This window comes from Sabethes cyaneus, chromosome 3 (assembly GCF_943734655.1).
Source record: "Sabethes cyaneus chromosome 3, idSabCyanKW18_F2, whole genome shotgun sequence".
NCBI lineage: Eukaryota > Metazoa > Arthropoda > Insecta > Diptera > Culicidae > Sabethes > Sabethes cyaneus.
In genome coordinates, this window is record NC_071355.1 from 146,630,378 (window position 1) to 146,655,982 (window position 25,605).

General features: G+C 40.2%; 1 protein-coding gene across 1 annotated transcript in view; it reads left to right on the forward strand.

Moving 5' to 3' along the window:
• The window catches only part of LOC128740234 (voltage-dependent calcium channel subunit alpha-2/delta-4), a 106,517-nt gene that overhangs the window by 26,569 nt on the left and 54,343 nt on the right, over positions 1-25,605 (forward strand). The window contains exon 3 of the mRNA XM_053835767.1: positions 11,531-11,641. Coding sequence (XP_053691742.1) covers positions 11,531-11,641 — 111 coding nt within the window. The remainder of the gene's footprint in view (positions 1-11,530; positions 11,642-25,605) is intronic.

A 25,605-nucleotide genomic window follows, 5' to 3' on the forward strand; every position in this document is an offset into this window, starting at 1 on the left:
AATGGACCTAGTATTGATTTTAGAATGGACCTAGTTTTGCGCTCCGAGACATCACTGGCGGTAGCTATCATTGCCTACCACTAACGAACACGCCGTTGTATATTCCATAAAACTGCTTGTTGTCACTATGGTATCTCCGTTTATAATTAATCTATAAGCACGGGATATTGAAAGTAGGCTTGATTTATAGCCTAAATGAAAACTTAATTATATTAATAAAACTAACTATCACTCATCCTTTTTCGTAGTTGCTTCATAGTATTTGTACATTGTAGCCTCTAGTTTTGAAACTAAAAAGTCTTCCTAATTAGCTAACATATGTCATTTTATGCTTAAAACAATATAAACTTAATTTATTCTCAGTATTGTACAAAAATTTTAACCATCATTGATTAAAAGATAAGATGGATCGAAAGATAAGAGGGATACTAACTGCCTTTTCTGTTAAGGGGGCATAGTACCTTTTTAATTTTTTAAAACCTAAATTTTTTTATTGATTATTTCGAAAGATTAACATTTTGACCATATGTGTTTGAAGTCGTTTGCATGAATTCCAAATATTGACAAAGTTACAGCTATTTGTATCGCGCACGTCTGGAGCGATTAAACAACGAGTAAAAACTTCAACGTCGTTTTTCTCGAAACCAGGTTTTGAAAGTCGGTACCATAAATATCTCAAGAACGGCTCAAGCAATTCTTATGATTCTTTTTTTGTTTGAAAGCCAACAAAATTATCTAGTGTTTGACCCATCCTTTTCTTGATATTGTAATTTTTGAATTTTTTAGAAATGTTTAAAGTCAATTTTTGCGCTTAAAAACCATACTTTTATGTTTCAATGTCCGCCATTTTGTTATGTGTTCGAGTTCTAAAAAAGGATGGATCAAACACGAGATAATTTAATGTTCTTTCATGTCGTTTAGGAAACTGTAATATTGGAACTTCGAATTGAGTTACGAAGCTAATATTCCAAACTCTATTTAAAGTGGTTATCCCTGCTTAACTATCTACAGGCAACATCGTAAAAATGGTTGGAATCAAAATTTTTTTCATGGACAAATAACGTCCTGTATTTTTCATATAAATACAGCAAAAAGTTTTGCTGTAAGTTTAAGTTTTGACAAAACTCAGATGAGAAATAGTTTAAACACGTTAATCAAGCATATACCAAAGCTTCAAAACACCTTTAGCGCGCTGACCGAAAACCCTAAGGCCAATAAAATTCAACCGGATCCTGTAGTCACAAAATCAGACTCGTCTGAGTAAAAAGAAGCAGCCACTTCTGATGGTTAAGAACGCCAACTTCCTCACCCTCGTGAAACTTTGTGATGCCCAACCGCCCTACAAAATTACCCGGTTTTGCAATAAAATCATCTGTGCGTCAATGGAGGATTTAGAAATTAGGTAAAGGCCTGGATAATGATATGGTGCAAAAAATATAAAATTTGGATCAATATCTGGACCATTTTCGAACTGGATATGCCTAAAAAAAATAATATTGTATTTGATAATTTTCTAGTTTAGTTAAAATAATTATGAGGCTCAGAATAAAGTAAAATTAGGCCATTACAAGTATTTTATAAAGTTTTTGTCCTTCCTGTATTGGGCCTCTAAAGGGGGGGGGACAAAGTGAATTTTTTAATCGAGCAAAAAACAAGGGTTTATTTAAAGTTTAAGCGTGAAAACCAAATCTGTTCTTGCTTCTAATATATACGTTATTATTTTCCATGCAAAAATGTACGAAAAGAAGACAAAAACGAGAGAATTTTTTTGGACGATTTTCGGAAACTCCGAATTTGAATTTCCATTTCTGTTTCGTGCTAGAAGTGTTAAGTACACTCATTTTTCGAGTTTTTCAGGCTGTAGAGCCCACGGACAATTGATTTTATACTCATATCCTCCAAATTTTTTTAGCCCCCCGATTTTTCAAGCCAATTTTCAAAGGGGGGGGTGACAAAAACTTAAAAAATATTTTGTAAAGGCCTTATATTCCGCCGATAAGCAAGCAGGTTGACTTCACATCACCTTTTGGTCGATTGACAGATAGATTAAAAATCAGTTTAGTAAAATATTCAAAATCATGCAACCCGACTAACGTTGTACTACGTCATCCGTGGTCGTATCTTATACACAACCCCTCTGATTTTTTTCTTGGGGGATGTAAAGTTTTCTTTAAGCACCTCTCCCCTCTGACTTGTGACAAAATTAATACCTCCTTGTCCACCGAAATTTAGTGACCCTGAGATCTAAAATATTCATTTTTGAAACTTCCTATTTTCTATCTGGTACAGTTCTTCATCGACTATCATTTAAAATTAAAACCTAGTATACCTTTAAACCTAGTAGAATTACCAAGTCTGATTTTTTCAAGCACCATTTACAGTATGATTTCGAATTTGACAACAAATGCGTGTCGCCTATGTTGCCAAAATTGAAACCGTGGCAAAATCTAGACCATTTTTCAACTGAAAAATTGCATATAAATGTGTCAAAAATTGAATAATTACCACTAATTAACTAATTTTTCACGATTGCAACGATTTTATATTCAAAATGTTCGACAGGGGCTGTCGCAAACCTTTGGATGCTTTGCAGTAAGACGTAGTCCTGCGTCAGTAAAAGTCTGACCTTTCGAAATATGTAGTCACTAAATAAAAACTCGAACCCCACTGTACTTGATAAACTACGTTTAATACAAGTTATATTACATATTTTTAGTGAATGGTTTAAATTTTTGAAACTAATAGGCGACATAATTTTTTTATGACGTGGAAATCGTTTCAACCATATCTGAACAACAGGTAATAATAAATTCCCAATATGCAAATGTCACACACAGATACATACACAACGCATATCAAGTCTCTGAAACATTGTTCAATTGTTGGGCTGACATAAAAACAAGACCCTCGGTGACTGTGACTGATTTCAAATTTTTCAACCGACTTTCATACCTTTCTAACAGAGTATAAGAAAGGTAAAAGCTGTTCAATCTTGTGTCCTATTAATAAATAACAATAGTATAGTTGTACTATTAAAACAAAATTCTTTGTTATTATTTTGTTCATTTACATGGAAGAAACTATGACAATCCTAATTTAGGTCCATTTCAAAATCAAAAATAGGTCCAATTCAAGATCATGTTGGGTCCATTCAAGATCAAAAAAAGGCTTTGGCAAAAAACGATATATTTAATAAAAATTTCATCAATTATACATTTTTAAAGTACTGATAATGTAGAAAAAAGGTGGCACTTTCCAACAAATAGTAACATCACCACATATTATTTATAAATGACGAGTAAATTGAGCAGGAGTGCGAGTGGTGGTGTTAAAAAGCGCTAAATAGGTCCATTCAAGATCAATTACCCTACTTATTTACTGTGACCAAATGGGTTATTTCACGCTATATCATGTCAAACGACCAAAATTTGCAAAAAAACAAAACAACTTTAGATTTCAAATTCTCATGTTGTCCAACTACTTGTCCAAATCAGCAAAGTTGTACACAATACTTCGCATTTTTTTAAAATTGTTTTTTCAATTTTTCTATGATATTCTACGATTTCTATGATAATCAGTCACATCTAAGTTGAATGGTCAGTTTTGTGATGGACTGCAATAGTGTGAGATGCATTAGTAAAGTCGCATGGAACACCTCGATTCTACAGTTCTTCAAGATACCGAAAAATGCGATGAAATTTAATTCGGCACTTTGTTTAACTTACTTACTTACTTAAGTGGCTTGCCGTTCTTAGACAAAGCCTGTTAAACAAGGTTTCTCCAGTTAACGCGGTTGTGGGCTACCGCTTTCCAATTCGTCGGACACCGAGTACTTTTCGCTAGATCTCGCTCCCTCAAGTCTAACCATCTTGCTTGCTGCGCTTCTGGTCGTCTTGTTCCTACCGGATTTGAGGTAAACACAATCTTTGCAGGGTAGTTGTCCGACATTTTTGCAACATGCCCTGCCTATCCGTCCAGCTTTAGCCACGTTTTGGATACTGGGTTCGCCATAGAGCTGTGCGAGTTCATGGTTCATCCTCCGCCTTCATACTCCGTTCTCCTGTACACCGCCGAAATTGGTCTTTTTGCTCGTCTTTCAAAAACTCCGAGCACTCGCAGGTCCTCCTCAAGCATTGTCCATGTTTCATGCCCGTAGAGAACAACCGGTCTAATTAGCGTCTTGTACTGTGTACACTTTATACGGGGGCTTGGTCTGCTGTCTGTGAAGCCCGTAGTAAGCACGACTTCCGCTGATAATACGCCTCCGAATCTCACGGCTGGTATCGTTGTCCTCCGTTACCAGTAGGCCAGGTAGACAAATTCGTCGACTACCTCAAACTTATTGCAGTCGATCTTTATGCTACTGCCCCCTCGGTTTCGCGGGCCAGCATGTACTTTGTTTTAGACTATTTACCTTTAACCCAATCTTTTCTGTTTCGCGCTTTAGTCTGGAGTACTGTTCAGCCACCGCCACAGATGTTCTGTCGATAATATCTATGCTATCGACAAAGCAGACAAATTGACTAGATTTGTTGAAGATCGTACCTCGTGTGTTGAAATCCACTCGGTTCATAACACGGTTCTTGTAGCGCAATGTTGAACAGCAGGCATGAGAGACCATCAGCTTGACGAAGCCTTCTGTGTGGTTCCCATGAACTTGACAATCCATGTGATATCCGAACACAGCACTGTGTACCATCCATCGTAAATTGAATCAATTTGATGAGCTTCCAGGGAAAGTTGTTCTCATCCATGATTTTCCGTAGCTCTTTCCGGTCGATGTTATCACATGCGAATTTGAAGTCAACGAACAAATGGTGTGTGGATATTCTGTATTCACGGCCCTTTTGGAGGATCTGCCGCAGTGTAAATATTTGATCCGTTGTAGACCGACCTTTGACGCAGCTGCCTTGATGAGTACCCACGAATCTGTTCGCAATTGGTGATGTTCGGCGGAAAATGATTTGGGACAGCACTTTGTAGGCGGCATTGAGAATGATGATCGCACGATAGTTCTCACAGTCCAACTTGTCGCCCTTTTTGTAGATCGGGCAGAAAAATCCAGCTTTCCACTCCTCCGGCAGCTGTTCTGTATCCCAAATTCTAACAATTAGCCGGTGCATTCAAACGGCTAGCTTTTCTGGTCCCATTTTAATAAGCTCCGCTCCGATTTCGTCTTTTCCAGCAGATTTATAGTTTCTTAGCTGCATGATGACCTCCTTAATTTGACCTATCGTTGGGTCTGGTATCGTCGAAATCGTTTTCCTCGCCGCCGTGCGTTGAACTTTCTTGTTCTGAACTTCAAAAGTGGCAAATGTCAGCAGAGACTATACAATTCAGTTCAGATACGTCCCAGCGTAAATCTGGCACAAAAGAGGTTGATGAACTTGGGCGTTATAATCTTGTCAGATTTTTGTAAGAAGATGGGTAGGATGCCGTCCGCACCTATAGACTTTATTAGTTTAATATGATGACTCATTTTGCTGCTGCCTGTCAACGTCGCGTCCAGCGGTCACAGTCGAACCACCCAAGCTGCAATGTGAGTGTTATTGTACTCTTTTGGTGGTCTCCAAGACCAATTTTGGTTCTTAATGCCATCATAAGAGCGTAATAAAACCCAAAATGTTACTTGGGCAGGGAAATGCGTATTCATAAGAACTTTCAAAGTTTGCCTAATAGTAACCTTGAGATTACTATTCTCGTTTTTCAATTGCCCTATACTAATGTTATGGTCCATGGCTAACGCTTTTGGGAGTCGCGCAGCTTCGGATGGATGCTCTCACAAAACTTGATCCTGCAATTCCTTTTGGCCTTGCGAGGCCCTGCGTTGTATTTGGTTAGTGATGCTCTGTAGACCTCCCAATTGGACGTGATTTCAACCCTTTGAATAAACACCTTGACCTTCTCAGCTATAGAAGTGCTGCACAGATTGAAGTCTAGGACCTCATCTCTGATAGCATTAACAAAAGTGAGGACGTTCCCTACATCGAATACATTGACATTGTTTGAAGTTAAGTATTCAAGTAGGTGCTCACCCCTATTCTTTACATTCGTACCGTGTGGTGGGTGTTTACATCGCAGCCGATCAAGAACGGTACCTTGATGGCCTTGCAGTACCGCACGAACACTGCAACCTCGGATGGCGGTATATAATTCTTGTCACTAATGTTCCAAAGCTCGTAAGCGAGCGAGTGCCAGAAACATATCATCCAACGCTTACTTCACTGACGCAAGCGTAAGCCCAGCGATTGTTCGGCTTACGCTGGGCATCCTTTCTGCTACAGACATACCCGCCAGCACTCAGCCTCGTAGCGTCGTTCTGCGCTGCTCGCTTACGAAACCAACAGCGCGAGCTTGAATAGGATGTATGGCTGCAGATTTTGTTTTACTTTTTTATTTGTTCTTCATCTTACCTGCCGCTACTCGCATAATAGTCCCATTTTCTATAGAATTTCTTATATAAATGGGACTGTTATGCGAGTAGCGTCAGTTACGTTCTCCGTTAACACGCGAGCAACAGTGTGGGCACTCGTGAGCTTTAGATATCAACTGCTCGGGTCGCAATGATGAGCGAGAGCGACGACCGTCGGCTGACAGCTAAATACACACTCGCAAAAACTCGTCGCTGGGCATAAAACAATTTGAAAGGTAGTCCGAGAGAGATGCTCTTGCTAGTATGTTCGCTTGAACGAGAACGCGTGTGTGAGATAATTATACCAAACGAGTGCGGGTTTGGCAAAACTCCGCTTGCCAGCCGGGAAACTTCGACCAGGTCCTGATACCCCGTAGTCATTGGCACTTCCAGTTTGCGGTGACGACAATGTGTTGTATGCATGCTGTAATGGAAGAAATTTTTATTTCTTTAAATAACAGAATTGCGGTCTTTGATATGAAGAGCTTTGAACTGCGTGTTACAGTAAATTAACTTAACGTAGTTACAAAGGCCGAGCATTCTCCTGAAGGAAGGCAGCTGCTAGCTGCTAGTTTACGAACTTCAGACCAAGGACACTGGAAGCGCCTTTGGCATAAAGACTGCCCGCTATGTTTGAGATTTGGCGTCCTCGGCAGAGTCGTTAGACTAAGAGGCTCGTCGATGGCGGCCAGTAGCGTAAACGCTTTGTTGATTAGCCTGCTTCCCAACATCTGAGGGCTTCAGTGGTTGCAGTCGACAGGAGACTGAAATACGACCGGCCCTTTTCGATGAATTCTGCGTTGTGTTATTAGTGGTTAGTGGTTGATGCAGAGCTCCTTTACAGAAAATCTTGCAAACAATCTTGCGACCTTTGCAACCATTACCGACTTGCCAGGAACAGGTGGTTGCGGAACTCTCTCGGGAGGTTGCTCCACGCGTACCTTTGCTGCTACAGGTGCAGACTCCCCTAATCGACAGTAGCCGCTCCTCTCGCTTGCGAGTATTGCCGAACATGTAATTCTGCAAGAAACTCTGTTTGACAATTTAATTGACGGATAGATGGGGGTCTTACTCCAACGCCAGTTTGACGATGTGTTCTGTCACGTTGCAAAGAAGTACACGACAGTATAGACAAGCCGTCGTTCTGATTTTGGGGCAGACGGAGGATCCTCTCGCTCTAGATATCCGCGCTACTTGGAAAATATCCCATAAACACCTCGGGAGGTCAGCACAAACGAGAAGCAGATAGCCGTGAGCCTTGAACTGGTAACTTCTGAAATTTGGTCCTATGGCTGGGGAATTCTGCTCCGAAATGCAGTTCTAGATTTCGTTGCGTATAGCGGTTAGCTAATGCGCGGTAAGTATTATAGTGGATGGGCATCTACCATCTCTCTATATGAAGCCCCTTTATGGGTTTTGGAACTAGGACCTTTTGCGCTTGTGTTTGGCGACACAGTTTCCAGTGACCATTGGCGCTTGCTCTGCTCGAAAACAAGCACAGTCGTTCTTGCTGGTGGACAGAACGTAGGCCCAGTATCCTGGCTTCTTCCCATATGTATCCCTTCCTTATTGAGATACAGCTTATGTCGTATTTTTTGTGCACTGGAGAGCCACTTGAGGGCAACACGAGACGACGTTGGTGTCCCATTGTCGTCTGGTAGCGTCATCGGATCAGGAAGATTGTTCGTACGGCACTCCACCTTCCCATTTGGTGAACTCAGGATCAGCGACGAGACGGAAGGTTCTCCATACAGCGAGTCGCTGTCGAGGTTTAAGCTATCCTTCAGCACCTGCTCCTTCGTTCGACTGATTGTCCTCTGACTCCAGTTTTTCTGACGTTGTAAGGCTGCCGGTGTTTCAAGTTTTTATTTTTTTTATACTAAGAGATTCATAAGAAGCCCCATGAGTGGCAGGGGATGATGCGGCAAGGGCAGATTACTGTTAAGGTAGCCCTAGTTACAACAGCTTACTTCTGACGCTAGTGTATAAGAACGATTTAATATACACTAGTGCGAGAACTACGCTACTATTACTAAATTATTAAAGCTACTATCTTTAATGATCCATTGGCTCCCACTGTAGCTTGGTTCAATACTCGGACCCCTAGCTTGGTCAAAAATAAGAACTACGAACCTAGTAAGTGCTGCTTCAATGACTCTAGTCTTATCTTATCGTATTATCTTCTCCTTCACGCATTATTCCGCCCTGTGGTACCATGAAAACCTTCATTTCATTATTTTCTTCTACCATTTCTTGCGCTTATTGGAAAGACTATCATTATAGTTTTTTTTTATATATCTGACTTCATAGCTAAGTGATTACACAAAAAACATGAGGTTGACATTTTGTGAAAAGTGATACAGGCCGGACTCGATTATCCGGGGATTCGATTAACCGGGGATTCCATTATCCGGGGATTCGATTATCCGGGTTTTTAGACTCGATTATCCGGGTGAAAAACAAATTTTTTTTTCGCTGATTTATTTTAAACCCAAATGTTATAGTCTTCTTGCTACATGATGATTCCAACTAGACAAGCATTGATTCACCTTCCTAAAGCTACAGAATTCCTTTCTTATATCCCTTTTATCGGCGAACAAAACAAAAATAAATCATGCCATGATGAAATCAATTTTTTTACTTAAAAATCATCACCATCATCATTATTATCATCATCATCATCATCATCATCATCATCGTAATCATCAGTAAAAAAAATGCAAAAAAGGTATTTTATGACTTTAGGGAAGATTGATCAATATTAAAAAAAACATTTATAATACCTAAATATTGAAAAACATAACATACAAAAAATAATATTGTACCAAAAAAAATCATCAGTGGACAAAATCGTAAGAAAGGATTTTTCTGTCTTTTGGGAAGATAGATCAATAATAAATAAAACATTTCTGATACCTAAAAGTCAAAAAACTTGACATACCAACAAAATTTTGTTCCAAAAATAATGATTCGATTATCCGGGTGTTTCGATTATCCGGGCTGAAAATAAAAATGAGCACCCGGATAATCGAGTCCGGGCTGTAACACAAAATATTTTAGCTTGCCATATTATTTTTTGCTATATTATGCTAGTACATATATATTCAGAGACCCGGCATTTATTATTGCATTCTGTCACTTTCGACTTTATAAGTGTGCGTTCTCCTTCTACCGGAGTTTTTAGAAAATCAACTACAAAAGTGTTGAAAGGAGAAAACCTCTACAACAACCATTCTTATAGCACAACAGCAAAGATTTACAAATAACTTTAAAAAGAACTAATTTGATTTACCCTTTATATATCTACAAAATGAAACAACTGTCACTCAATCTAATTTAAAAATCAATAACATCAGCTACAAGATATGTTCCTCATAGACTAACAAACTGAACCTTTTATCATTCTAGAGGATATAAAGGATATAATGCGTTCGACATATATGTACGTGCTTTGCTCGGCAGTCCCAAAGTACGAGGCAACTAAGTCCCGTCAAATGGGAAGTAAATGATTAATCGTTATTGTGGGTTGTGTGGAAAAGAACGTTTTAGGTAGGTAGAATGGCGTAATCGACGCGGCACCATTTCCTGAAAGCCCAGTCAAATGCCGTCCCCAGGCAGATCGTTCGTTTGTTCGGTCGGCCGTTCGTTAACAATGGTCAAAAAAGGAATTCAAGCCAGTTCGGTTGGCACAAGTCAGCCCCCAACGGGCGGGATGACCAATCGACACAATAACACAAATTCCAGATGGATGCCGGTCCGTCTCCTGGGCTGTCTCCCGTCCGAGAGGCGAGGCCAGCATTGCTGTTGCTGGCCTGATGTTGTCGAGAGTTCGTGCGTCCGCTCGATGCGATGGTGTGCAATTGTCACTGTTCTATCATCTTCTCCTCGAGGGAGAACATCAAGCCGGGGCTAAGGAGCAGCTTTGTGGTGACATATACACGCAGTTTTGTGCTGTGGAGTGCCCAAAATTCGTTCGTTTATTTGTGACTCCGCTTTGTTCAGTGTTTTAATATCATTTGATAGCAATTATGTTTTATTGGGAATGAATCAGAGAAATATTAAGTAGTGTCGCTGGTCACTTTGCTTAGGTTGTCGACAAAAACTACTATTTTGTTGTGTAACTTTATGTAAATGGAACATAGAAACATTACGAGAGATCCTGGAACATAACACGAATGGTATTTATTGTGTTTGCCTATAATATATGCGTTAGACATATAAAGCAAAACACTTTGAAAAACAATTAGGTCATTCTGAAACGGAATTTCACATAAGTTATTTTTTTTACTATTTTCAAAACTAAGTGTCATCCTGTAGCGATGCTCGACGTGAAACGACTGAGTGATGGTAAACGCGTCGTGTGATATCAGATATGGGCTAATTATCGAGAGAAATAGAACAACAGTTCTCATTGCATTGGTCGCTTGGGCCTCCTCCTGGTGAATGGCACTGACAACAATGGCCATAATGAGATGTATGTCCGATAATACCGACAACGTACGTATCTGATGGCACACGTTACAGCATTGGAGTGACTCGTTTCCTTCATTAGGATTGGTTTGGGTGTCTATGGGCATTTTATGCGCTTATTTTAAAGTTTTACACTAAATATTATATTGAAATAGTATGTGAATCGTAGTAAATACTTGTAATCAGTATAGCTAATTAATAAATATTACAACCAACTTAAAACCGTAATATTTATTGAACTCCATTTTAAGTTTTAAAGGTAACGATTTTATCGACAACACATTTCATCTACATTGCGCATATCACTTACCGAACTGATAGATATGAAATGATTCTGAATGAGTAATTAGATTAATCTGTCATTTGACACTAATTTGTTTCATAATTCTGTTCGCACGCACGAGTGAACGACCGTTCGTGCGATCGCTAAACCTCTGTCAGCTGAAATTTTCCGACTGGTGCGAATTGATATATAAAAGCGAGGATATGCTCGCACCATGTGGGTGCGGAAATTGGTCCACTGACTAGACCATCGGTACGCTTCGTCAAGTGATTGAAGCTTGGCCGTCAAATGTTTGATAGTAGCTGTCCTAGTCATGTTAAAGCATCGAATAATTGCTAGCGTTGTTGTTTTTCTTTCGTTCACAGAAATACAAGGAGTACGACGTGGACGTAAACCGGAAGGACGGAATCCTGCTGCTTCGTGAATTGGCAGCAGAGGTGAAGAATTTTATGGACTTTAAAATGAATGCCGTCATGGTAAGTACACGCATCGAAGTCGGTGCGATAATGATGATTGTGCTATTTTACTGAATTTAACCTTGCCGGTGTGTTTGGAGCGTGGAAAACCATTTGCAACTCGATACGGTCGGTGTCGGGCGGGAGTTGCCACGTTTTATGGCAGAAGGTGCGGTGTGTTTGGTTTGGCTTACTGTTTGGCTCGTTGGATCAGGCTTATTTGCGGGAGGATTTGTGAAGCAAACATTAGGGTGATTTCTTTATCGTCGGATTTCTTTATCGAGGTATTAAAATGCTGTACGTTGATGAGCGGCTTGTGTAAAACACTTCAATTGAATATATAAAGAACCAAAGATTACTTCTCGTTTATAGTTTACAGATTGTTTCGTCGAAATTTTACTTCAATGAGTGTAAAGTTCTATACCGGATTCGTTGTAGTTAGAATTAGATTATTGGAGTAATTTCTCTAAATGATGAAAAAATGTTTTGTCGGAAGATCACTGCGACCATTATTTTGATTTATTGTTGTAATGCTTTGCATACGGGGGAATTTTGTATTCAAAGCAAATGTAAAATTTTACAGAGGTAAGGAAAAAATATTGATAAGGTCGCTATAAATAAGTTCTGCAACAAGTATTTGTTGATGCAGAGTGGGTTTTTATTAATAATACAAGATTTGAAAGTTAGACCAACCATTTTCAAGTTGAATTCACATCCTAGGCCATTGAGCTACTTAGGTCACATTGGTTGTGACATTTTTCCAAACAGAAGGTTACCTTCTGTAAGCGGAAGGAGTGCTAAAATAATGTAATAATTATCCATCAAAACATATCCCATAATCAGAGTTTGTCATCTGTTTTCTATCTGTTTCACTTACTCACAATCTACGATTGTTTTTGATTCTTTGCGGTTCCCTATCAACAAGTTACATTGTACCTTGCGTCTCCATATTTGTCTTGCATATTGACGGGATTGGAGAATCTATAGTCATATCTCCATAATTTTTTGATTCATCGGAATATATCCAGAATAAATCATCGGTTAGATGATTGCATGTTTATGTGCGGATATTGTGAGATAATGCCATCAAAAAATTTGGTTTCTTGGATTCACACGATGCGCGTGTCCGGTGGCACCATCACCCGCTGAATGCAACAGATTTTATCCACGAATATGAATCACTCTTCCGACTGGGTAGAAGTTAACAACTGGAAATATATTCACTTACCTAATATTCCTGACTGCTGCATGGGAAGCCAAGCAAAGCAGAACCGACGTTGCTTGCTAGAGGTATGCCGTGAAGCATGCGAAAAAAAAACGTGTAACGTGGTAAGCATAAAAAACAGGATCCTCACTAGACACCTTGTTTCACTGGTTGACAATATATGCCGTGCTCCACCAACACTATTACGATACTATTTCCTGGTGGGGGAGCGAAGAATTTTCTTTCCAATAGCGTAAACCGGGACTGACATTAGGGCGCAGTTTAATAATGGAGACTTTTCTCCACACCTACTTTTATTGAGTATGCTTTTAATGTTTATTACATATTTAAATGATTCATGTTTTTTTTAATAAGTTCTGCCTTGTTGAGAAAAACCCTAAAACACAAAAGAGAACTTTTTTAGATACTTTTTACTACTCATCGTATTATCATCGTAAACTGAGAGTAACCAAACTAAAAATCTTTTGTATGCCCGAAAAAAATACACGTTAAATTTTGTAATTTGGGTGCAGCTTCTCCTGTACGGAAACCGACTTTTTCTTCATGTCTTCCTCAGATTTGACCTCGTCGGAATGCTTCCGTAGTGCTTGCTTCATAATACCACAGTATTTTTCGATGGGCCTTAGTTCCGGTGCGTGGGTGGAGGGCGGTGGGTGACTGGGTCCTTGACTTTGGGTATGAAAGTGACCTCGTTGACTTCGTACCATCCTTTAAATAGTGACACGAAGCTATATTCGGTCAGAAGATCATAGGGCACTCGTGTTGCTTTAACAGAGATAGCAGTCGCTTCTGTAGACACCCCTTGAGGTAAATCTACCGGTTTACAGTCCCGGTAGTCACAAACGGCGCACTCCGTTTGCCACATGAGCAAATCGCTTGCCAAATCATGTAAGGCTTTTTTCTAATTCCCGTCGTAATAAGTAAAGCCATTCTTCAGTTGTTGGATGGCTTTAATGAATACTCTAAAAGTTCTTGTGCTGATTTGACTAAAACACACTTACCTTCCGATCCGTGAACTTTGAAATCACTGAAAAGCGACTATTAAAGCATATTATTGAAATTACGCAACTGACTTTATTTCTAAAATTCGTCGTACCGTTTTAAAATCCGTCCATCAAAATTTTTCATCGTCCTAACTAAAAATCACAACAATGTTTACGAAGCTAACGCGCATGTATTTGTATAGGACGGCATGACAAATGTTATTCTACAAAATTTCTGCAGGTCAGGTAAGTTTTCCTGGCTGTAGAATAACGACAATGTCTTGCGTGAGTTATTTTCATTTATGGATGATGTTAAGTAAAACGATTAGTCGACATTGTCTTCTTCGTCGCACGAAAAAACGTAGGAAATTTGGCTGGTAGGACTTCTTTAATGAAAAAAGGCATTTAAGTAGATCTCAGCTCACTTTGATTGATCGCGTATGATTGACAACTAACTAAAATATTAGGGAATAACTAGTTTTACATTGTGTGTCATTAAAATGCTGATATTTTTAATAATTTATGTTGGATAGGACGGGAATAGGCAATTACGACGATGTAGCAACATACCCTATTTCTTGGCAAACTTTGAAAGTTTTTGCTTCCTTACTTCCTCCGAAACATCATACTTGTGCTGGGCGGCGAAGAACAGCAGCCCCGGAAGCTACCGGAAGTCCGCCTTGACCTAAGTTACATCATCCATGTTGAGACAATGAGGCTTTGTCAGCATCTGGGTGTACAGTTTCCAGGCCCGTGATTTTCTCACCGTATTTTGCCCTTTGACACGATTTGGAGCCTTCTGCACTTTGTACGTATGCAGTCCCTCCCGGTTCTTGGCTCTCTGTAGACTTGGACAAATTCAACTTTTTGGCCACATCCCTGACCGAAGCATTGGGATTCTCCTTAAACGATTTTACGACACGTTTATGACACTGATCATTAATAGAACATCCATTCTGTCCGAATTTTTCCTTCCGTTCGATGCTCAGAGCTTCGTAGTAACGGTTAACTTCACGACTCACCGTTGACTGCACGGTACCGAGTTTTTTTCCGATGTCCCGATAAGATAGTTAAGGATTTTCCAGGTGCTTGCTCAAAATTAATTCGCGACGTTGCTTTTCGGGTAACGCTATTTTTTTCAATTTTCGAAAAACCCACAGCGATAAAAATATAGTGAAACAATACGCTCTAAATTACTTCTACCCAAATTTTCAAGAGAAAATACTCAATGGGTAATTTTCTACAGCATTTTTTTTGTGATTCAATTTGATGTGGGACATCTTTTACTTAACCCTCTAACGGGTAAGACCGTCTGTAGACGGCCTTCGCTTTTGGAGTTCCAGAGCCCCATACGAAATTTATTTTTAATTGGCAATATACAAAATGTGTTCAGAACAGATTTCTTGACATTTTGCTACTAATATCATAACATTCTGACCATGCATTCAAAAGTTATCATATTTCAAAAACAAAAATTCCGAAAAATTCCGAAAATAATTAATGCGCGAATATTCCCTTTTTTACTTTTGAAGGAAAAGGACATCTAGAACAAAATGATTGACCTAAAAATGTTTTCTATGGGTAAATTTCATCCATTATTTTAATTTTGTAATATATCTGAATTGAAAAAATATCTGGTCAGAGCGTTAGACATGAAAAAAGAAAAAGAGAAATTGGACTTTTTCGAACCTGGCGCTCCTCCAGATAATTATTTTTGTATGAAAATCTGAACTTAAGGTTTTTTAGTGTGTACTTTCATTATAAAATAGTCATTAGCATGATCGCATCGGTTTTACGTTGTTGCCCGTTAGAGGGTTAAACTGTATTTCTAGTCTTACCTATTAAGAACTAATTTCATCATTTAAAAGCGTTCCAAAAATCTCGTGCCTCAGTTATGTGAACAATTCATGGTTGGTTTTAACAATTACGAATGTAATTCAGGATAAAATTGAAACCTATTATTGCACTCCTATATTTGGCTGGACCCCCATTCTTAGAGCCTTCAAACATTTTAATATAAAGAAAAGTAGCAAGGTTTGTATCTCGAATCATGTCCCGTCGAAAGAAAACTGCACCATCGGTAGAAATCGTTTGCAAAGCGCTGTATCGCTGTGCACAGTGGGCAGAATCGACCGAAAAAACCAAACTTTTTTTTTTGCTGCTGTTTTTAAGGGGTAAAAAGTAACTTTTCGTATGAAAAAATCACGAGAAATCGATTGGTGATAGTCTCAACGCGTGGAAATGACGGGAAGTAGCCCATTCTGACCCTTCACGCCTATTTTCTAATAGTTTTGAAAGAATCGCGTACAAACTCTCTCTAATTTGAGTTTCTATGTAGGGAAGAAGAAGAATGTTAGGAAAAAGGTATGCGAAAAACTTTATTTTAATACAACATAACCTAGAAGTCTGTTTTGCCCCATTTTACTCAAGGTTTTTGTACTACAGGAAAAATGACTATTCGCTACTTTTACCAGAAATTTTTAAAAAGTTCTGCCTGTCGGTCAGGTTGAAAAAGTCAGAAGATCGAACAACGATCAAGTTTTTCACTAAAGTGTCGTGTAAGGGAATGTTTTGCCTTGTTTTACCCTACTTTTCACTGAAATCTGAGAATATATTAATAGGAAATGTTAGCAACTGTGAAAGTGCTCCGATTTCGTTCAAATTTGGTGTGTTTGTTCCTTATATTTTTTATAATGGTCGGCGGAGGGAACGGCAGAAGAAAGCAATGAAACAAAGGAGTTGATAGTATTTCAGGGAAGACTAGGCCTAAAAGAGAAAGAGCGGAAAAATGAGGTAAAGGAGGGTCATTAAAGCAACACTTATCAAGTTTGTATGACGATCCTCTTTACCCAAGCTGTGTAATCTGCGGATCAATCCAAGCTGCAATGGGAGCCAGTTATATCGGATTCAAACCCAACTTTTTTCCCCGTGTGGATCGCAGATATTGGTGATCTTGTTTTCCAAAGAGAATTTTCAAAGAGAGATTATCCGAGAATTTGAATGTTCGGTCATCAGAAATTACGCACCGCCATTTGTAACAGTTTAGGCTGCTGTGACGGCTGATGGGTTCTCTTCGTTGGTGTTTTTGGCCGGTGGCGTCAACGCAAATGCAAATACATAACAGTATTAAAAGCTGCTCCGGAATCATGTGAACTAAACAAAGAAAGTGAACGTATCAACTAGACTTTGCACTCTTCACAAAGTAGGGTAGGGTGGTGCAGAATGCACCGCTTAAGCAAAACATCATTTTGCAGAGCAACGGCGTGTTTGTTCCACGTTTTTCAACTTCTAGAAGACTTTGGGTTTTTTTACACTTACTCCTAGTGAAATTTCCAGTATTTTTTGTTATTTTTGACGATTTTTGGCAATAGTCAAAATCATTATGTGAGGCAGAACGCCAAAGCCCGTGGACAAAACGCACCAAGTTTGCCAAGCTAGGCGTTAAATGCAACCAAAAAATTTACATTCAATCACGTGTTGTATAAACTCTTAAAACTAGGCTGCCGAAATGGCGGAAGCGTTCGTTATAGCGTTTGTTACATACGCTTGTTTGCTGGGATACAATGGGTTCATATCTCAACATAATTGGCAATAAAATTTAATCATCTACTTTTCTTCAACTGATGTGTGATGAAATATTGTAAGTTAACAATGTACAATTAAGTTTAAGGTAAATTCTAAGTCCTATACAATACATAATATTGCTATATTTTTAATAAATAATCCAAAACAAAAGATGTACTGCAAATTAAACATATTTTATTACTGTTCGATCCCGCTGTGATGCATTGTACCTCTGTTTTATATTTTGAAGGTTTTTGCAATATATGTGAAAAACATGCCTAGTTAATTCCGTTTTTGTGATGAATCATCGAGTATGACAGTATATCAATTAGATAGACTGTATTTATTATGAAATTTGCATACCGACTAGTGGTAAAAGCTTAAGAGAAAACCGTGATTTCTTACATGTGGAATGAGATCGCGGATAATCGCTTGATTTTATTGGATGTGGCTATGTTTGATGCTTGTTTTACACCAATATAAAATGCGCATTCATAATTTTACCAAATAGTTTCCGCGTTTTTGAGCAATTAATAGCATGGGCCATTCTACCCCCACAGTGCCCCCCGTCCCCATCAAGCATTGCCCATACCTTTTATACGTAGAGAACTAACGGTTTTGTAACCGTTTTGTACAGGACACGTTTAGTAAGCTGGTGAAGCATCCCGGATGATAACGTTGACGTTTGCGAACAAAATGCGTGAAGCAAACATTAGCTGGATCACTTTCATGTTAGTGTGCATGTAGAAGAACGTTTCACATGGTATAGTGCCAGTGCCAGACGTAATTTTTGCTGCGTTATTATCTGTTTCTCGTCCGAAAGGTAGCGTTTTCTGTTAGTCTTATTATTATCAATGGACTTTTATTGAGATTTTTAAACAAAAATGTCGACCAACATTATTTAGAAAAAGGCCAATAAGCCAAACGTCAAACAGACCGAGTTAGAGTTCATTTTCCTATGCTGCTCCAGCAAAAAATAACTCTCACTCGGTTTGTTTGACGGTTGGCTTATTGGCCTTTTCTAATGTTGACCGACAAATTATCTCTTCTAAATATAACACATATTTAACACAAGCTGTAAAAAGGGTATGTTTACCCATTAGTTCAGGAAAGTTGCCAGAAGTTGTTTATTTTACTTGTTTATGAGAATGTTCTGACTGATCAATGTTACCCCGTTTTACAGAACGTGATTAAGTAGTGTTGGCTTGGTTGCGTCACTTCCACTGCCGTGTGAATGCTGCTTAATAAAAGCAAAACGCTTGTAGCGCTACTTCATAACGTGGCGTTTTCCGCAAACATGGTAAATAGTCGGTGGTTGGGATGAAGCTTACTTTACCTTGTAGTTTCCATAGTAAGCCCGGCTTCTAAGGCGAATGTGAACTACATCGCGCTCTTCTTTAGCGCATTAACTATCAATCCCACCTTTTATGTTCCGACATCCACGCTCTGTCGGTAAAGTAGTTGAATCGACATGATTTATTGAAGAACGTACTTACTTACTTCTAGCAACATCAGAGGTTGGGAAACTCGCAAAATGAATAAATACGCCGAGCATCGGCAAACGGTTTTTATCATGATAAAACAGCTACGCGAGTGGTTCAATTCGCCTATAACAATGAGCAACATACACTCACACTTCGTAGCATCGCTGAATATACGAATATCGTGAGCAATGCAAAAGTGCGATGTACCGCTTTCTGCTGCTTGTAAAACCACTAACACTACTTTAAACTATTTCCTTTTCGTGGTAATATTATTTTGAATACTTTCCGACGTCCCCGGGTATTCTATATCCGAAAAATCGAACACACTCAATGTTCAATATTCAATTTTTGAACGAATTCTGATGTTCACATTGAGGTTCTGTTCGTGATAAAATTCAAAGCCGATGCGTGCATTATCGGCGAGGCAGGCGAATAGTGTATGTTCATGAGGGATGTTCATCGATTCAAATAATCACTTTTTCGCGAATTCTCCAACCACTGAGCAACATAGAGCGGTGGCTCTTGCTGTATCAGGAATTCCTCTCCAATGTACTCGGTCCTGGGCTCCTTGTTGCGAATTCGTCGAGCGTTCCGACACACGCAAGTCGGCTTCAACCTGGTCGCGCCATCTGGAATGTTTCGTAACATCTTCTGACGTGACGCTGAGCAAAAAGATCATCACCTGACATCCTTGCACAGCATTTTGTACCATCCGTCATTGATTATATCAGTTATCTCAGCTTCCTGAATAAGTCGTTCTCGTCCATTATTTTTCATAGCTCTTAAAGCGGCCTAGAAATTAATGGATAGGCACGTCGGTACTTGGTATTCGCGACACATTTAGAGGATCTACCGTAACACAAAGATTTAACTCATTGCCAATCGCTCACATAGAAAACTGGTTTGATGACTTCCCACAGTAATTACTCCGATGGAGCCTCTTGAGTTGATCTCCAAGCAACAATGTAAGTTTTATTGCACTCTTATGGCGGTCCTCATGACTAATTTTGGTCCTAAAAGCCATCATAGGAGTGTAATGAAACCCAAAATGTTACTCGGGACGTAATTGTGATGAGTGAATTGTGAACCTCTTGTGGAAATCGTCAATCGCCATTCTGATATAGTCGTTCAGCTATGCATCCGTCTTTCGATCACCTTACGTCCATCCAAGACTCATTCATCCCGATACGTTTCGGTTCGTGCCACAAAGCGCTTGAAAGCTAATTTAGCCTTTCTTCGAGAACTTATGCATTTCCTGAGAGCAATCTATGTCTTCGCACTTTTTTTCTTCCGGGCGGCAGCGCTTTCGATCCAGAAAGAGGTGGGTTTGCCATTTTCGTTTCCGTTTGTACCGCTCAATGTTTTGACGGGTCCCTTGCGGCAGCTTTAACGCCCGTGTCGGGTACTACTCGTTTACAATCGTCTGCCCTCGTTGGAATGCCCTCGTCAAATCAGTCATTACAGTGATTCCTTTCAAAAAACCGTATATGGCTGCTTCCGGCTGGATGGCCGCTGTAACGCTAATTCAGCAGTCCTCGAGCAGTCCTGCGGAAACGCAAACTGAAGGCTTTGCGCGTACTTACGGTAGCGAATTCTGGTAGCTTCATTACATCCGAGAAATGTCTTCCATAAATCAAAACGTGGTCGATGTGATTCGGTTTGTTGCGGTGATCTCTTAGTATCAGTACTGATACTGGAGGTTGTGCGGAAGCACGGTTTCTTTGCTTTCCCGTATATACATTACAGTCGAAGGAAATCAAACTCTTTTATTCAAAGAGCCTATTGTCACTTCCTAGATGTAGCCCCTAATCCTCCACTTACCCATATAGCTGACGGTTGACATGCTCCCACTCACACGCTTCTGTATGTCGCTCATATGGCTAATAAGTTATGCACAGCTCGCGAATATTACCGTCGTGGGGGCTTAAACCGTCATTAGATATTACCCTTCTTTATCGACAGACTTCGCAGCCGGCTGTTAGAGTGCAGGAAAATTACGGGGCCAGTGTAACGATCCTACTGACTCTATCTAACAAGCACCGCCTAGCCGAGATTCGAACATACGACGACTGGCTTATTAGACCAACATCGTACCTCAAAGCTAACTGGGCGGATAGCGAATATTCCCGTAGTTTTGGTAAATGGTGTAATCATTCCTAAACATATGTAACAAAGAACGTTTCCAGCATACCTTCTGCAGCGCTATAATGTCGAACTTGCGGACTCTCAAAAATGCGGCTACTTACCAGAAAATTCAGAGGCCTAAATTCCATGATCTAAGTGACTAATAGATAGTACTTTTTCTAGTCTGTTGCCGATTTTTCCGATCCGTATCCACATTCTTGGCTTCCTGTACTAATTTTTTTGCGGTTGATTCATAGGGCCATAAGTAAACGCCTGTCTTACTGGAGGACCGTCGTGACAGCTGTCACAACAGCGTTTGAACGCAGCAGCAGCGTTTGGACGATGATTCTGATATTTTTTTTTAAATTGTGTATAAGAACAAAGCTCAGTAGACTCATTTTAATTGGTTTTTGCATATTTCACTGTACCACCTCAATTAAGCAGAATTTCAACACCTTAAGCCATGATGAAGATCCAAATCTGGATCGAAACGTTGGCATATAAAGGCATATTTAGATTCTGCTTTAATTTAATGACTGAAAGGCCAGAATCCCAGTCGCTCAATAAAGAATAGCTCTACAAGACTTCTATACATCATTTTTGCTAATACTACTTGGATTACAGTTAAATGAACAAAATCGAATCAAAATAAGTGTACCAAGTCTAGTAAGTATCCATGAATCCACCCGAAAGCGATATTTTTATTTTTTAAATCTTGTTTTGAGAACTAACACCAGTGCATTCCAGTAAATAAACAATTATTTCTCATTACTTCGACTGTTAATAAATAATGCTAAGTTAAAGTTTTATCCTTGAGGTTAGCCTTCTGGTATAAGTACTGCATTGATACTATATGCAGCGATTAAAACGAGTCGCCAATTGTATAGTTTTTCAAACAGTGCGTTTTCTCATGCTGTGCGAATATTAAACTGAGTTCCGACCCACCGCGAAAAATACCTAAGATTTTGCAACTTTATTGGTTACATTTCTCCATACCAATTGTGATATAGTAGTATATCTCTGATATAAATTTCATATATGTAACTAAATGCACTGCAGCAATTCGATTGACGGGCCGCAATTTGCATGCCACTCTCGCTTATAATAGTACGTACAATACGTTGGTTTCGGATTGACTGCGAAAAGATCAGAAATTGCTAGCGTCTCTTCATTTCGTAGGCGAGCAACAAACATCTTGCCACGCCAATGGATTCCCACCACGATAGAAAATATGGCAGTCCTGAAAGATGTGTATGTAGTTATGCAAAACAGAAGAAAGTGTTTGCAGCAGGCAGCAATTGGCAGAGACGAGCGTAGAAAATCTCGAACGGGAATGAGATTGGAGTTTTGCATTATACCTACTGGCTGTTGGTATGCACAGTGTTGCATCGACAGGAAACGAGATACGAGGGGTAGAAAATGTGAGTCTATGGGTGCCGTCGTCCGTGTGTTGTATATAGAGGTTGATACCGAAGCCCATAGACGCGGGGGCTTGACTGGGATGCTACGAAAGTGTGAACAAAAAAGAAAACATTGCGCTTCCTGGTAGGAAAACATAATGGAAAACGGTAGAAGATAAAGTTTACGATTGTTTGGTTCGCCATCGCGGGAGGATGAGCAAGTACGGCTTTCGGCGGAGCAGAACTTGGTGTTAAGTTCGGGAGAAATGGAAGCAGTAGGAAACCGGAAGTGTGGGGCGAAAAACACTGCACAGGAATAATCGTCTTAGAGTGTTGCGTATTTTTTCTTATTTTGAGCATTGTTGCGATGACAAGGTTCGTATTGAAGATACTTCACTAGGAAATACTTGTGAGGATGAAAAAATGCCAGTTGACTGGTCTCATACATCACCGCTGACGGGCAATGTGTCAGACTCATACCGCATTGTTGCACCTCAAACATTTTGCCGAATGCGCTCTTTTTCGGTTGCTGCAGTCACAAGCTGCGAGTGTGAAGCTTAAAATGTTTGCGGAAATTCTATGTATTTCCGGTGGAACAATTTCACCGCCACGACAAATTGTATTATGTTCGGTATGATGAGCGAGGTCAGCATATTCAAGTCAATCATAATAAAAATAACAAGTTGCCTCCATGCGTCTTCCACTTTTTTGTACTTTTATGAGGTTAAAAGACGTTTGGCAACTTCTGGCGGCCAGTGCTACCGTGGGTAAAGCTTCATAGTATAAAGTATGGCAACGTTGCGAACGCAATGTTACGTTTACACGATTGCGAGGAACGTGCTGCTTGAGCCACAGACGCTGAAAGTTGTATAAATCGGACTGTCAAAGTGCGATTGATTGATAATCAAACAAATGGCATCTACAATTTTGAAAAGTTACCGAATATCATTGAATTATGCATAGATTTTTTCAGACTAGAAGTATTGCTGAAATTGTGGAATTTCATATTACCATACTTTATTTTATAGGGTCTTAGGCCGTGAGAAGTTTCATGTGTATCCTTACTTAGGCGTATCATTTTTTCTATATAATATGAATTACAACCTAACTTGCTTACTTAAGTGTCTTGCCGTCCTTAGACAAAGTCTGTTGAACAAGGTTTCTCCAGTTAACTCGGTTGTGGGCTACCGCTCTCCAATTCCTCAGACACCGAGTACTCTCCGTCAGATCTCACTTCACCTGGTCTAAACATTTTGCTCGCTATGCTCCTGGTCGTCTTGTTCCTACTGGATTTGAGGCCAATACCATCTTTGCAGTTGAAGTTGTCCGGCATTCTTGCAATATGCCTTGCTCATCGTATCCGTCCACCTTTAACCGCCTTTTGGAAACTGCCTTCACCAAGGAGCTGTGCTAGTTCATGATTCATCGCCTCTATGCTCCGTTCTTCTGTACGCCACCGAAAATCGTTCTTACTACTTGCCTTTCGAAAACTACGAGCACTCGCAAGGCATCATCGAGCATAGTCCTTATTTCATGTCTGTAGAGAACAACCGGTCCAATTAGCGTCTCATACAGGGTATACTTTGTACGGGGGTTTAGTCTGCTCGACCGGAATTGCATGTGATGCCCATAGTAAGAACGACTTCCGCTGATAACACGCGTCCGAATCTCATGGCTGGTATCATTGTCTGCCGTTACCAGCGAGCCAAGGTGGACAAATTCGTTGACTACCTCAATCTCATCGCTGTCGATCATTATACTACTGTCCAAGCGGCGTCTGTCGGCCTCGGTTCCGCTGGCCAACATTTACTTTGTTTTTGACGTATTTATTATTAACCCAATCTTTTCCGCTTTGCGCTTTAGTCTGGTGTACTGTTCAGCCACCGCCACAGATGTTTTCCCGATAATATCCATGTCATCGGCAAAGCAGACGAATTGACTAGATTTGTTGAAGATCAAGCCCGCGTGTTGATATCTGCTCGGTTCATGACACCTTGTAGTGCTATGTTAAACAGTAGGCATGAGAGACCATAAGCTTGACGAAGCCCTCTATGTGATACGAATGACTTGACAATCCACCTGAAATCCGAACATGGCACTTTTGGTTTGGTTCGGTTTGATGAACCGGTGACATCGTTCCAGGTGACCAGGTCACATCGGTTTGATGAGCTTCCTGGGGAAGCTGTTCTCGTCCATGATTTTCCATAGCTCTTTCTGGTCGATGGTATCATATGCGGCTTTGAAGTCAATAGACAAATGGGGTTCAAACCACATTAAAAAAAATAAACAAATGGTGCATGGGAACTATGTATTCGCGGCCCTTTTGGAGGATCTACCGTAGTGTAAATATTTGATCCATTGTAGACCGATTTTCGACGAAGCCGGCTTCATAAGTTTCCACGAATCTGTTCGCAATTGGTGATAGTCGTGATGAAATACAGTCTGTTCATGTTTTCTATGTTACAGTTTGTCGAAGCAAACGAAAAAGGTTGTAAAACCTTTTATGGTAGAATCTTTTTGAAGAGAGGTGTTCACCTGATGTTACTGAACTTGGACCGCACTTGTCCAGGCAACGGCAATCGCTCACTGGAGTGATTCTAGTGTCTGGTCGATCAGCTCCGGTCTATCCAGTGAATGCTCGGGATCGATGTTGGCGTCGACGATACGTTGAAACTCGATCCAGTTGGCACGATCGAAGTTCCGATGGGGCCGACTATCCACCGTATCCGTAGAGGCACCAAGCACCACCATCACAGGGTAGTGGTCGAAGGATAATTCTTCGAAGACATCTGATACTGCGGAGATAGCCACGTTCGTTATTAAGATGTCCAAAACAGAGTGGCCCCCGATCTGGAGATTCTAGTCGGACTGTCTGGCGCCAAGATGTAGCGACCGGCCTCAAATTCTCCACAAATTTCATACTGAGCGTTGAGGTCACCGACAAAGATGTAGTTCTCCCAGCGCCGAGCCAGTTTGCTCAAATCGTATCGTAAATGAGCGGCAGTACCTCCGGGTCCTGGTTTGTTTGGGACAGTAGGCCGCTATTATGTTGAATGGACCCATTGACGTGCTGACCTCGACTTTCAGGTTAAAGCTCAGCTGTAGGCGGAATTTTACGTTGCGGCTCACAGCAACCGGCCGACGAGACTGTATCCGTGATGGTCGGAGGTCGGCGATCAGTGCGTCTGCGACCAAGCTGGTTGTT